Source organism: Prionailurus viverrinus, chromosome B1 (genome assembly GCF_022837055.1).
Source record: "Prionailurus viverrinus isolate Anna chromosome B1, UM_Priviv_1.0, whole genome shotgun sequence".
Classification (NCBI taxonomy): domain Eukaryota; kingdom Metazoa; phylum Chordata; class Mammalia; order Carnivora; family Felidae; genus Prionailurus; species Prionailurus viverrinus.
In genome coordinates, this window is record NC_062564.1 from 168,821,867 (window position 1) to 168,836,043 (window position 14,177).

General features: G+C 35.8%; 1 protein-coding gene across 2 annotated transcripts in view; it reads left to right on the forward strand.

Annotated features, from left to right (window-relative positions):
- The window catches only part of YIPF7 (Yip1 domain family member 7), a 46,546-nt gene extending 33,804 nt beyond the window's left edge, over positions 1-12,742 (forward strand). Inside the window, exons 7-9 of one of the 2 annotated variants that reach the window (XM_047855036.1) lie at positions 4,477-4,624; positions 8,983-9,164; positions 12,332-12,742. In XM_047855036.1, coding sequence (XP_047710992.1) covers positions 4,477-4,624; positions 8,983-9,164; positions 12,332-12,494 — 493 coding nt within the window. In that variant the 3' untranslated portion in view covers positions 12,495-12,742. Of the gene's footprint in view, positions 1-1,431; positions 4,625-8,982; positions 9,165-12,331 lie in introns of those variants that run through there. The other variant, XR_007151444.1, reaches the window with a different exon arrangement.
- Positions 12,743-14,177: the final 1,435 nt, after the last annotated feature.

Sequence of the window (14,177 nt, forward strand, 5' to 3'; positions counted from 1 at the left end):
TCTGATTGCTCTTTTGTTTATAATGTGTTTCTCCAGCTCCGAGTACTGTTTATATCCTCTTGTATATTCTTAATTTTTTTAATGATCTTTTTTGTTTTGCACCTAAATTTTTGATTCAATAAAAATTATTTTATGTTTGTATGTGAAGTAGGATTCAGCCTTATTTTTTCTTTAATGATTAACCAATTTTTCCTGTAACATTCATTGAAAATAATCTTTTCTACTTGTCTAAATGTATCTATTGTGGTATTCTAAACTCTAATGCATCCTTCCTTTATGTCTTCTCAAATTAAAATAGGAAATACCCTAGATTTCCCCTCCCACCTTATGCAGCTTAGAGAAAATTCTTAGATTTTTTTTTCTTTTTGTGATTATCCCCACCGAATTGCTAGGGTATTAGAAGAGATTGCACCTAATATAACTCGGCATTTTGAATCTGTGAAATTTCTAGACTCTGATTCAATATGTTCCTCAGGCTGGGTGACTGAAAGCTTTCAGCTTCATCTGTCTCAAAGATATGTAAAAACCGTAGGCAGGGTTTCTAGGATAAGGTGATAAATGGTGCTCGCTAGTTTTTATTGAGCATACACCAAAACAGCCTATCACATTATGAAGCTATAATAATTAACAACCCTTGCACAAAATATGTTATTTGAAAATGTGCTTGTTTATTCCTTAAATACTTTGTTATCTAAAAGACTCATTTGGTGGTTTTATGTAAGAATGATAACTTTTGCAATTTGATAATGTACAATTAATATGTTAACAAATGTATCTCGCAGAGTAATAGTCAATTCAAGTCTGTCAAACCAGAAGAATTACTGTGATATTCGGTACTTATATATGTAGCACAGCCTGATGTTTATATTTGAAAGGCCAGTGCCACAATTTGCATACAAAACAAAGATATTAATTCATTTTTATAGCATATATATCATATACTTTACTACCACTAGATGACAGCAAAACAATAAACTTTACATTCAAATTTCACAACAGCTTCATCTTTTATCTGTATAACAAGGTATTATATTAGGATATCTACAATTAATAAATACTTATAATCTCATTTGCATACATTGAAATAAATTTGGAAACAAAATGTTATGGGGAAACAAAATGTTATATTTTGGTAGAAAACACATAAACTCTTTTTTGGTATGAAAGAATGTAGCAGGTCTTATGTTCATTCACTGGGTTAATGATTCGATGTTGAAACATGTGCAGAAGTTAATTATGCCATAAAATGTCTAAAATCAGTAATAATGTCTCATAAAGCATTTTTCATCAGAGTTTCCTCAGGAATAATTGTTATGCTTTTTGAGGAAAAAAAGGTATTTTGAATTAAAGGGCACTTTGTTGTAAATACTGAAAACATATTGCTAACATAAATGTCTTAATTGAAAATATAGTTTGAAAACAACATAAGGCTTAGATGAAATTAATTTAAACTATAATATTTCTCAAATTTTAAAATCTGCTAATTTAAAAAATCATAGTAGACATTCTAACCTCATTTTAAGCTCATCTTCTCCAAAGTGTATGTTCATTAAGAAATATATAAATAACAGTGTGATAGCAAAAAGGATGCAACATGGAAGTTGAAACGCACATGATTTACTCACCATTAACCAGTCAAATTCTTTTCAAACTAGGGATAGCAACTGTCAACCTGACTGTCAAATGAGTGAAAAAATATCCTTATTATCCCAGTGTAGACCAATGTCTGGCCAACCTTTTGAAAATGTCTAGGTCCCTGTTAGAGCAAGACCCCTCTTATGTCATGGAAGTCATTAAAAGTCCATCTGGTATTCTGTGTATAGAATGTCAGATATGCAAGATGTTAGGTGTTATGTGCTGCTGTAAAAGAAGTTGAACTATGCCCTATATGTGATCAAAGACAGTTACTAAATCCTAGGAAGGGAAGTTGAATGCCACGTACAGATGATTTAGGGAGAGAATCCTTCACATGGGAGAATTGAACTTAATTTAAAAAAATACAGCTATTATGAAATGAGATGCACATTGAGAACCATAGCTATATTATTAAAACTAAAGGGTTTTTTTTTGGCTTTTGTTTTTTGTTTGTTTGTTTTGTATGTGGTATGTGTGTGTGGGCAGGCATGTGCACTTGCCTTTATACCAGTCTCTTCCTATTTTTCCCACCCTCAGCCCCTAGCAACCACTTTTCTACTGTTTCTATGCATTTGACTTCTTTTCTCCTTGACTTTAGAATCCACATATAAGTGATTCTGTACAGTATTTGTCTTTGTCATAATGCCCTCAAGGCCCATCTATGTTGTTGCAAATGGCAGGGTTTCCTTCTTTCTCATAAATGAATATTCCGTTGTATGTATGTATCACGTATGATCATATGTTTGATAGATCTATCCATTCATCCATTGACGGACACTTAGATTGTGTCCATATCTTGGGTATTGTGAAAAATGTTGCATTGATCATGGGAGCATAGATCTCTTTGAGATACTGTTATCATTGCCTTTGGATATATATCCAGAAGTGGGATTGCTGGATCAAATAGTAGTTCTATTTTTTTTCTCTTTTTTTCTTTTTTCTTTGTTTAAACTGGCCAGGTTCAGTGTTCAGGTCATAGCCTCTCTCTGCCATGCATTGCTGCCCTGGGGATGTATCCACTGGGCTCCTTGCTGTAGCCACTGCCTCCAGAAGCCCGTGCCCTCCAGCTGTAGGTAGACCTGTGGCCAGCTGGCCTGGTGAGCAGCCACAGTGGGAGCAGTGGAAACGCCAGAGCCCTATTTTCCTTTTTTTTTTTTTTAATTTTTGAGGAAACTCCATACTGTTTTCCACAGTGGCTGCATGAATCTACATTACCACCAACAATGCAGAAGGGTTCCCTTTTCCCCACATCCTCACAAACACGTGTTATTTCTAATCTTTCTGATAATAGCATTCTATTATCAAATAGATAATAGGTGTTAGGTGATACCTTTTTGTGGCTTTAATTTGAATTTCCCTGGTGGTTAGTGACATTGAGCGCCTTGTCATGTACCTGTTGGCCATTTGCATGCATGTCCTCTTAGGAAAAATGTCTATTCAGATCCTCTGCCAAGTTTTTAATTAGATTGCTTGTTTTAGGGAGGAAAGCATGGGGTCCTGAGTCAGATTCTTCAGTGTTAAAACCTAGATTTCTGTTACTAGCTCTGTGGCTTTGGACAAATTACTTAATATTTCAAAACCTCAGCTACCTGATGCACAAACTAGGAATAAAATAATAGTACTAGCTTCATTACATGTCTGAGAGACCAATGCGTACAAATCTTGTAGAGCTCACAGCAAAATTCAGTGAAAGCATTCAATAAAAAAAAAAAAAACACACATTTAACTCTTTTTAGTTGAAATGCATGTTCTTTACTGTATTTTATTTCTAGTTTTTCTGGGTCTCTGCCTTACTCTTATTCAAATTTATAATGATACAAGCAGGGTAACCAGCTTGATTATTGGTTCTTAAATAGTAAAGTCATGTTATCCTTTTTTAATGTTTTGTTTTTTTCTACTCAGGATACATCTTAAAGTTTATAGAGGTGATGAGAAAAGAAACTAATGTGGTGTAAATATTTATTTCTGTATTCAGTGAATGTCGAATGGCTGGGTGGATTTATTTTGTTTTTTAAATAAAAATGATGTAAGAGAATCAGGATCTAGCAGAAAGGTCTGTGAGGTGGCAGTCAGAATTATTTGAAAACAAGGTATTGGGGAAAAATAGATATTTCTAAATGAGTTTGGACTTATGGACACTGAGCCCCACAGATTTTGGATATTTTATTCTACCACCACCACTCATAAAAGGGAAAGGTTAACTTGTCTCAAGAATTTAATCTGTGAGTACATAAACTCAACCACAGTAGCACTGACCTTATGAAAATATGGGTGCAAGGAGTCATTCCACTTTCTCCTCTGTGGAGTTTTAGGCAGTTAGCGTAGAATTACTCTTCTCATTAGGCGGGGCGGAAGTAAAATCCCAGATCTGGGCTAAATATCTTTAGTTTAGATAATGCTGCTAATTGAAAAATTATACCATGTTTGGTATAAGCATGATATGATTTCAGAAGTATTATCAAGGGAAAATAGGGAAAAAGGAAATATGTAAATAGGCAATAGAATAGGACCTTTGGTCTGTTAGCTACCATTTTATTTTTTTTACTGTAGAACATCTGTTTTGCAATATTCAGACTTTAAGCTTATATTTAGTGCATAAGGCAGGGAAATTTTTTCTGTGATGTAATTATTTATCTAAAATATATCTTTTAACTCATTGGGAACAAAAAAATCTTTTTTTGTTATTTTTGTTTTTGAATTACTATATATGACATAGAACTTTAGATTTTGAAAATACAATGATCAAAGTGCTAAGTAAATTAATCAGATATGTTAAATTTAATTAAATAATATTATTCATATTTATAAAATGTTATAGTACCTCTTTTTTTTTCTTTTTGCAGAACTTGGAATTAATTTTAATCACATATGGCAAAAAACTTTGACCGTGTTAAACCCACTGAAGCCAGCAGATGGCAGCATTATGAATGAAACGGACCTCACTGGGCCCATCCTGTTTTGTGTCACTCTGGGAGCCACCTTGCTTCTGGTAAGAGACAGCAGCAAGCACCAGATTTTAATGTGTGCCCTTCCAAATGTTGTTTTTGAAGCCAAACAGACTGGCTTTGTTAATACAGAAGAAAATGTGTTACTTTTTAAAGCGCAAATTGTTTAATTCATCACTACTTTTTTTTTTTTTTGGTGAGAGAGATGTGGTTAATTGAATCATAGTGACAAAGTAAAACTACCCTCAAATATTACAACAGATAACATATAAATGTAAGCAGACTTTCAAAACTAAAATCATTGAGCAAATTTTCAACAAAGCAAGAGATCCTTTATGACTTTCTTGTTACTAAGATTGTCAATCTGAAAACGTTAAAGGAACACATGGATTTGGGAAATACAGGCCCAAATTTTATTTCTTGTTTTCTGTGACATTTCTGTTGTGACACCACAGAGATCCCTTCTCTTTGCTCATAATTTTCTTCTCTGGGGTGTATCTCTAGATTTCAAATAGTCTGTGAGGTATGAGATGAGTCTCCTTGTTTCGGGTTAGGTTATGATGGTATATTAACTTGCAATGATAACCAATAATTTGTTTATTCAATCTGTATATTTCTTTATTATTTTGGTTTTCTGCTTTTTGTGAAGGCATTTTTCTCCCCTGACTTTACCATTTGTCTTATGTATCGACCACTTTCATTCTTTAAATCTGGGAGTGATGAAATTGAGTCACCAGAGAAGTAAAGAAAAACGTATTTCCACCTAAATTAAGTTTAGAAGCCATTCTAGCTGATAATTTAGAAAAATGTTTCATTTAAAAAAAAAAAAGGGAAGAAAAAGAGAAAATGAGAAAAGGCCTATGATTTTAAACAAAGGAGGTAATGACCATAAGTTAAAAAAGGGATGAAAAGGATAGTCATGCCAGTCTGAAAAGTATAGTTTCATTAAGGAGCAAAGAGATAAACTTGGCAGGAGAAAGAATACAGGAAATTAAAGATTCTGGGGAAAGCCCTTAAAATAACAATTTAGTCCACTTCTCCTTCTTACAGCTATACACTTTCCATAATTGGTTTTCCTCACTGTAGCCACAGTTCTCAAAAGTAGATGTAAAATGTATTTGCAACTAAGTAAATTTTTACTTTTTATTTATTAATTGACTTTATACCAATCAAAATACTGATAGAAATCTAGTTTCTAGATTTCTAGAATGACACATGACGATGTGGTCACATCATATTTATCCAATATGCTAGTATTTACTGATAGCATCTTATTTCTTCCTTTGAACTACAGCAACTGAAAGTACTCAAGTACTCTGGAAATCAAACACTAGATCAGCTAGAGTTTTAATTAAGTCTCCAACTTCCCTTCCATCTTTGTCACAGTAGTTTGATAATCTTAGCTACGCTAGGTAAGACTACATCAATTAATCAAACAGTCAGAAACAATCCATTTAATATATTAACCCATATTTTCTTTTTCAAGTGATTTATAATATAACAGCTGTTTGTTTTCCTGTAGAAAATATTACCATTACCATCCCTCAAAGGAAAGCATTAATTCCATTAAGATCTTTTTGGGGTGCATAATATTAATTAGAATTATTTAAATATCCTCTTTTTTGTTTTGTTTTGTTTTAAGTACAAAGCAATATAGGCAATGAACTCAACTGGAAGTGAGAAAATTGGATCTACCCTTAACTTAGCCTCTAGGTATGATCTTGAACATTTTGTTCCCTATTGCTAGGCCTTCCTTTCTTCATTTTGAAGCTGAAAAAGGTTTATAAAATATTTCTTAAGGTTCCATTCAGTTCTAAAATTTTGGGAGAATATGTGAAAATGCATATTTCTGAAACTTTTAGGCAGACATTATCATTTTAATTTTACCATTAGACGTGTTTACTTCAGAACTGGTTCTGATACATGTAGAACCATAATGACCAACAACAACAAAAAATTACCCAAGTGTATATTAATGAAGTCAGATTTCACTCAGAATCCATTTGAGGCTAAGCTAACCCTGCCCTGGATATTTAGTGTTAAAATGTAAAGGAGAATTTTGTGGGCTGGTATATGCATTGTACTAGAGAAAGCAAAACTAAATCCAGAGCAATATTCCACTTGTTCATTCATGGTCACATACTTATCACTTTTATAATGTATGTGGACCTAAGGCATGACACAGTATCTTCTGTGGACTTTCTTCATGTAGAAGGAGGCAAACCAAAAAAGACAGCTTCAAATAGTTATTATAAACTTAGTTTTACTTATTCTTCCTCTCAAAACTATTTTCACCCCCCAAACAAGGAAGATGAGTGGCTCATCTATGGCTACATTTAATTTTTCTGGTAGGTCTAAGAGTATGATCTAGAAAAGGACCATGCATGACCAATGTAAAAGCATAGTCAGAAGAATAGTATTTCAAATCAAGATACAGTAATCAGGGTGGAAAAGGAGGACCTGAAAAGTTTTGAGGTTAAAAATAAAGGGAACATTTATTTTCCATTTCAGTTACAAGCCCTTTTTAGAGTTTGAAACAAATCTAAAAACTGACAGTGGCCCCTGCCAAATGGAACTACAGCTTAAATTGGATAAACTAACAGGAAAAGAGATGAAGAGAGAAGTCAGCAATTGATATCCAAAGGGGCAATTTTACTATCGATTAGTTTTATCCACCTTCTATTCACCACCACACCCCGCCCCACCATTTATAAAACTTCTTGGGGTCAGGAAGGTATACCTCTTGTTCTTTGGATGTGGGGAAGTTGCCTTTCACCATTACAACTTTCCCTACCTCAGAGCTATCTCATCCAATCAAAATATTAAGTAGAATCTTTCTCTAATAGATGAAAGTGATTTGAAATTGTCACTATTTCCCAAGTGAGACAAAATCACCCAATAGAGCAATGCATAACTGATGGGGTTCTTTAAACATGTCTGCTAGCATTATTAGCATTATTTCACAAAAGAGCCGAAAACACAAAAGGTCCTCAGTAAGAACTTATTACAGCTAACGCAAGAGAGAATTCTGCAAGCATAGCCCCAGGGACATTTTGTGAAAGGACTTACTTGGTAGTGACCAATCTCCCCAACTGTGCTGAGGAAGAAGAACTCAAAATCGATAGATAGTTTTGAACATTAATATGGTCATAACACTGTCCACTAATTAATTATGAAGTAAATACCTTTTTACTCTGTAAGACATAAAGACTTTATAGATAACAGCCGTGGAGAAGAAAACATGACATCTAAAAAGCTCACTCTCTGAACTTACCAGATCCTTCATTGTTTTGCATAATTCCCACGAAAACCAGAGTCAGTCTATTTAATATTTATCTAGAATTTCTAACCAGCTTAATGTAAATATAAAAATTAAATGTGTTTCTTTCCTGGAGCTTTGGCATCCTCAGGTAGCCAACATTAAAATATCCCCTGTTGAATCAGTAGGAGACTGTGACTTTCCCTGGGTGAGTTTAATGGGAATATTTCTGCCCCCAGTCCATAGTGCCTTGTGGGAGATGGCTATTTTTATGAGTCCTCAGAAAAATCAGTGTCGTATCCTGAACACTACTGACTTTCTTTAACAGTACGTAATTTATGATTCATTGTCAGTTGGTTTAACAAACCAGCTTCTCATGAAGTATGGTCAGTTAAACTGGTAATAGGCCTTATGAAAACAAAGGATTCTGTGGTCAAATAAGTTTGGGATATGCTAGGTTAAATACGGTTAAGCAAGTCCCATTATTTTAAGACTTGTTAGAGCTCCTATAGATATCCAGGATCTACTTTCAGAGCCAGACTTCCTAGGTTCAAAGCCAACTTGTACCACTTAACATTATTTTACTTTGGGCAAGTTACATTACTTTGGTGCATCTTAGTTTCCTCATGTGTAAAATGAGTGTAATAATGGTACCTATCTCATAAAGTTGTTGTAAGAATTAAATAAGCTAATAGACATGATATGCTTGGAATAGGTCCTAACATAGTAAATCCTATAGGTATTAGCTGACATTAATAATTTGCCTTGTAAAATCTTCGAGACTAAATCGGATTTTTTCATTAATTTATTCATTCATTTAATTATTCAACAAATAGGGGGAGAAAATATATTCTTACTTATGTCTGGTACTTCTAATAGATGATCTATGATTTAAAAAAAACAACTAGGAATTTCTCATCTTCTCTGTGGCATGCTTATGCCTCCCCAAGTATAGTCGGGGATGTTTGTTTTCAGGACCTGAATTCATATGACAGCCACCGTTTTCTTCTGGAACTCCCAGTCTCCGATGACATGGAACGGTGTTGAACTGACTGATTCTAAAATGCTCTCTGCTTTGCTGATATTCCAATTTCCACCTGATGTTCCTTGTGTGTTCTAATGGTTTTCTTCCCATCCTTTCAGGCAGGAAAAGTTCAGTTTGGTTATGTGTATGGCATGAGTGCCATAGGTTGCCTAGGGATTCACACCTTACTGAACTTGATGAGCTCTTCAGGGGCATCTTACGGCTGCGTGGCAAGTGTACTGGGTTACTGCCTGCTCCCCATGGTCATCCTGTCCAGCTGCTCTATCTTCTTTTCACTGCAGTAAGTGCCTGTGTGTGCTGACTGCCCCCACGTGCACAGTCATCTGTGAAGCTTGCCACACCAGTGGAACAGTTAACCTCTTTCGGATCTTTCTGGTAGTGGAATGGGGGAAACTATTAACGGCTACAGACAGACCCAGGAAAGTAGGTCAGTTTGGGCTCAGGCACTGTTCCTATTTGGATGATTTAAATAATAAATTCAACCAAGTTATCTTTGAAACTGGCACTTTGTAAGTTGTCACATTCTTCAATATGAACTATTGTCCGGGGTGCTCTAACAACTGCAGGAAATTCACTTGTTTGATTTTGGAAGAGTGAGTGCCTGGTGAACACTGACAAATTGCTTCAGTTCCCAAGCACTCTGCCTTCTAGGCAGGAAGCAACTGTTCTTTCTCAGCTGGGCTCCTTGCAGTGGAAAATTCCCAGGAACCCTGATGAGGATATTTATGCTAGAGAACTTTATAGCATATATGTTCAGCCAATAGATTTTTTTCTTTTTTTACTTCCTGGGCAGATAGTATTTGCAATTCAAAACTATTAATGAGGATCCAGTAGGTATTTTTCTTTTGGGCACTTTCCCAGGGGATAGCACATCACTACCACTGGTTGGGGAGAGCAAGTAATTACATAGTCCTTTGTCCCCTACATGCCCTGAACCCAATAAATGTTTGCCATCAGTGCTCATTCTTCCATATCCAAAGGAGGCACAATTTGCATTTTTTTCTTGGATGATGCACATTTTAGGTTTAACACTATATTGGATAGTATATTACATGAAGAATTTACCAATGCCAAAGGTAGGCATTTTAGGAGAGCGTTTAATAGTTTTGTTTAGATATCTCATATAGTTTTTTTTTCAGAACATTATTGAGAATGACTGAGTTGGAAATGTTTCTTTGTTTTAATATGGTTTCATTTTTAATTTTTGTCAATGTTTGTTTTTGAGAGAGAGAGAAAGAGAAAGAGAGAGAGAGATGGAGTGCAAGCAGGGGAGGGGCAAGAGAGAGAGGAAGACACAGAATCCGAAGGATGCTCCAGGCTCTGAGCTGTCAGCACAGAGCCCGAACTCAGGAACTGCAAGATTATGACCTGAGCTGAAGTCAGATGCTCAACTGACTAAGTCAACCAGGCGCCTCAATATGGTCTCATTAAAAATATATATATATTTTTAATGCTGATTTATTTTTGAGAGAGAGAGAGAGAGAGAGAGAGAGAGAGAGAGAGAGAGAGAGAGAAAGTGAGTGAGGGAGTGGCAGAGAGAGAGGGAGACAGAATCCAAAGCAGGCTCCAGGCTCCACGCTATCAGTGCAGAGCCTGATGTGGAACTTGAACCCATGAACCGTGAAATCATGACCTGAGCCGAAGTTGGATGCTTAACCAACTGAGCCACCCAGGCTCTCCAATATGGTTTAATTTTTAAAGTGTCATTCTTGAGAATAGCTTAGAGCAAACAGTTTATCAACAAGTATTCAACATTAAAGAAAGAAATGTAACAGAAAATGGACACCTTGAATGTGTAAATACAATGTGAGTTACAGGTATACTTACTGAGTTTTATCCATGGAAAAATGCCCCTTTTTGTATATCATGTTCTTTAGCAAGCTTTCCCATTTATTAAGTTGTTTGGTTTAGACAGTTGACAAGTTAATACAGAGTTTAGTCCTGCAACTTCTGTTCTGTTTAATGCTTTTACCAAAGAATGCTATAATGATATACCATTTAAAAAATTTAAGTTTAAAACATTATTTCCAGCAAAGTTGAGGTTTGGGGCATCTGACTCCAGATTATTAGGGGAAGAAAATAAAACTGAAATATTTTGATTTTGAGAATCATCAGAAGTCTGGACTTTTTTTCATTAGATTTTCATTCTGAATTATAAAGGACAATTTAGAAATCTTTTAAATTATATTAAAGGAGAGTAAACTCTCTGACCCCGAGGACTGTTAAACTGAATTTTCCCTTTTGGGTATATTACTATATCACTCAAGTCAATCATATATATAATTTTATACTTTTGTTCATAAAAACCTGTATATTAGATCAACCTATAAATTACTCCTAATAGATATTAATTAAACCAAGGGATATAATATTCATTCGAGAGCATTTTAAATGCTTTTGGTTTATTTATAATCTAAGGCATTATAAGCTACATTGTAGTTTTCACTTATTTTTCTTTGGATCAGTTTTGAAACCTAAGTATTTTTGTCTTTCTTGCAAATAGTAAACAAAATTCTCAACTTCAGCATACCAGGATCGAGTGAGACTGCAGTTCGATGGTGAAAGGAGCTATGTGCCAGTAGGAATTAGGAGATCTTGACCTAATGCCCATTTTACATGCAATTTTCCTCGTGTCACTTCACTGATCTAAAGCTGGGGGCTAGAGATCTCCTGATCTTTCCTAGCTCTTATAGCTTATTTTTCTAAATAACACATTCTGTTTTGCACATATGGAAAGAAATTCACTCTTTACTATCCACACCTCCTCTTTTATCCCCAAGGTGGCTAGACTTAGCCTTATCTGCCCATTTCTTCCTAAAGAGCCAATTGCCTCCACGGTTATTTTTGAAGATACCAACTTGAACAAATGCATTCCAATATTCTAAAAGACCCACAATACACCTACAAAAAGAATCTTCAGAGAAGAGGTGGGAGGCCACATACATATATGTGTTCCCTCCTTGAATTATGTCAGGCTTTGCTGTCTCAGATAGGAACCTGAGAAGTGGACCCGGGAGCAGTGACCGGGCACCTACTGGAGTGCAAATCCAGTTGTCTTTCTGCTCACACCGGGAATAAATTTGGGAAGAAAGTGTGGGAAAAGGAATCTGTAATTATAAAAGAAGACCCTAAACATAATTTATATAAAAGGTTTTCAGGAACTCGGATTTGAATGTTGACAGATGAGAGGGACTGCAGGTGAATTTTTGTATTTCTATTAGTTTAAGCTTTACCAAAACACAAAATGTTTACCTCCGATGGGGAATTTGACTCACAGATTTTCAAGCTGGGCAAGGCCTTTGAGTTCATACCGTTCCTCACCCTCATTTTACAAATGGAGAAAGTAGTTATAAATATTGTACCAAGGACATTTCAGAAGCAGCTCTGATTCAATAATCTCTTTTTCCTCTTGACATAAGGTAATCGTCTCTTTTGTCTTTGCTATAGGGGCACCTTTGGAACTGTGTTGGCACTGGTCATCGTTGGCTGGTGTAGTCTCTCAGCTTCCAAAATCTTCATTTCAGCCTTGAACATGGAAGGACAGCAGCTTCTCATTGCCTACCCTTGTGCCTTACTTTATGGACTTTTTGCCCTCCTCACAGTTTTCTGAGGAGTATTTGAGATGATGTTTCAAGATTCTATTTGTTTCCTGTTCACATTATCCTGGAAATGTGTTAGCACTCATATTTGGTGATGCGATTTCTGCTTTATTACTATTGAGAGAATAATTAGCAAAGTGACAAAACAGCACTTAAGGATGGTGCTCTAATAACTTGTTTGGTTTGAATGATGTTTTTGCTTTTTGCTTTGATACATTAAAACATTTTAAAATACTTTAAAATAAAAGGGGATATTGTTGTTATGGATGGACCCTGCCTTTCTCAACGGATCTATTTTTAAGAAATTTTATGTACATAAAATCATTTAATGACTGCACAAAGCAAATAAATGGTGAGCCTTTTGAGAAACATTCATGACAATTCAAGCTATGTTCACATGGTGAAGGTCATACTGTCCAGTACCTTTGGAGAATTTCAGGGGAGGGTTATATAGGGTTTTATTTACCTGAGAACTCAAAGAACCTCCTGTTTTTCAATTCATTTACTGTAACAACTGTTTTTTTGGTCCCATTTGAACAATCCACTAATTCACCACTTTTCAAGCCCTCACTTCCTTCTTTCTTGGTTTAGATGCCATGGTCCATTATCATAATTTCTTTCTCTCATGTGTCCTCAGTAACCTTACCATTTGCTCTCTAAGTATATAAATGTGATGAGAAGAAATCCCACTTGTCTCACTTTAATTATATTTCTATATCCTAAATGGCTCCACAGTTCTGCCTTTTGAATCCTACTACATTACCCTGCTGCATTTGTTTTTACACCTTCCGAGATGATTATATCACACCATGTCTTCACTGCTTACCTCTCCAATACTCCTTCCTCATTTCTCACTGTTGGTTGATGACCTTTCTTCACATTTTATTGAAAAATTAAAACATCCAGAAGAAAAGTGCTGCATCTTCCTACCACCAGATCTAACAGCCTACATGCAGCTTTGCATATATATGTATATGTGTGTGTGTGTATGTATGTATGTACATACAGAGAGTGTGTACACACACACAAGCGTATTCTACATTCCCTCCTGACACAGTCTCCTCTCTTCACAGCCAGCCTTTCCACCTATGTAACTAATGTTTTCCTCTTGATCTGTTTAAATTCTGACTCCAATTCCAGTGTGTAAGGGTTTATCCCACTCCACCAAGCAATGTTCCAACACCAGCTGGAGCCTTCCAATTTGACTCAGTTCTGACACTATCCACCTGGCGAGAGTGTCAGATCCCATGGGTTATAGGCTCAGTCCCACAAGTCTGCTCTCAGCCCCCATTTCAGATGCCAATTGCAATTCCAGGTTGTCACCTCTGTTTCTGACAAACTGGTTATAGATTAGAGGTTCCAATGATCTCCTCCTTGGGTTTGATTAATTTTGCTGAGCCAGCTCACAGAACCCAGAGAAACATTGTACTTCCTAGATTTACCAGTTTATTATAAAAGGATATAACTGAGGAACAGCCAGGAGGAACAGATGCAAGGAATAAGGAAAGGACACCGAGCCCAGGTGCTCTCTCAAGGGGTGTCATTGTCTCAGTAACTCCACAGGTTCACCAACCCAGAAGCTCCCTGATCCTTTTGAGTTTTTATGGAGGGTTCATTACATAAGCATGATTGATTCAGTCACTGGCCATTGGTATTGAATTCATTCTCCAGTCCCTCTTTCCTCCCAGGAGCCT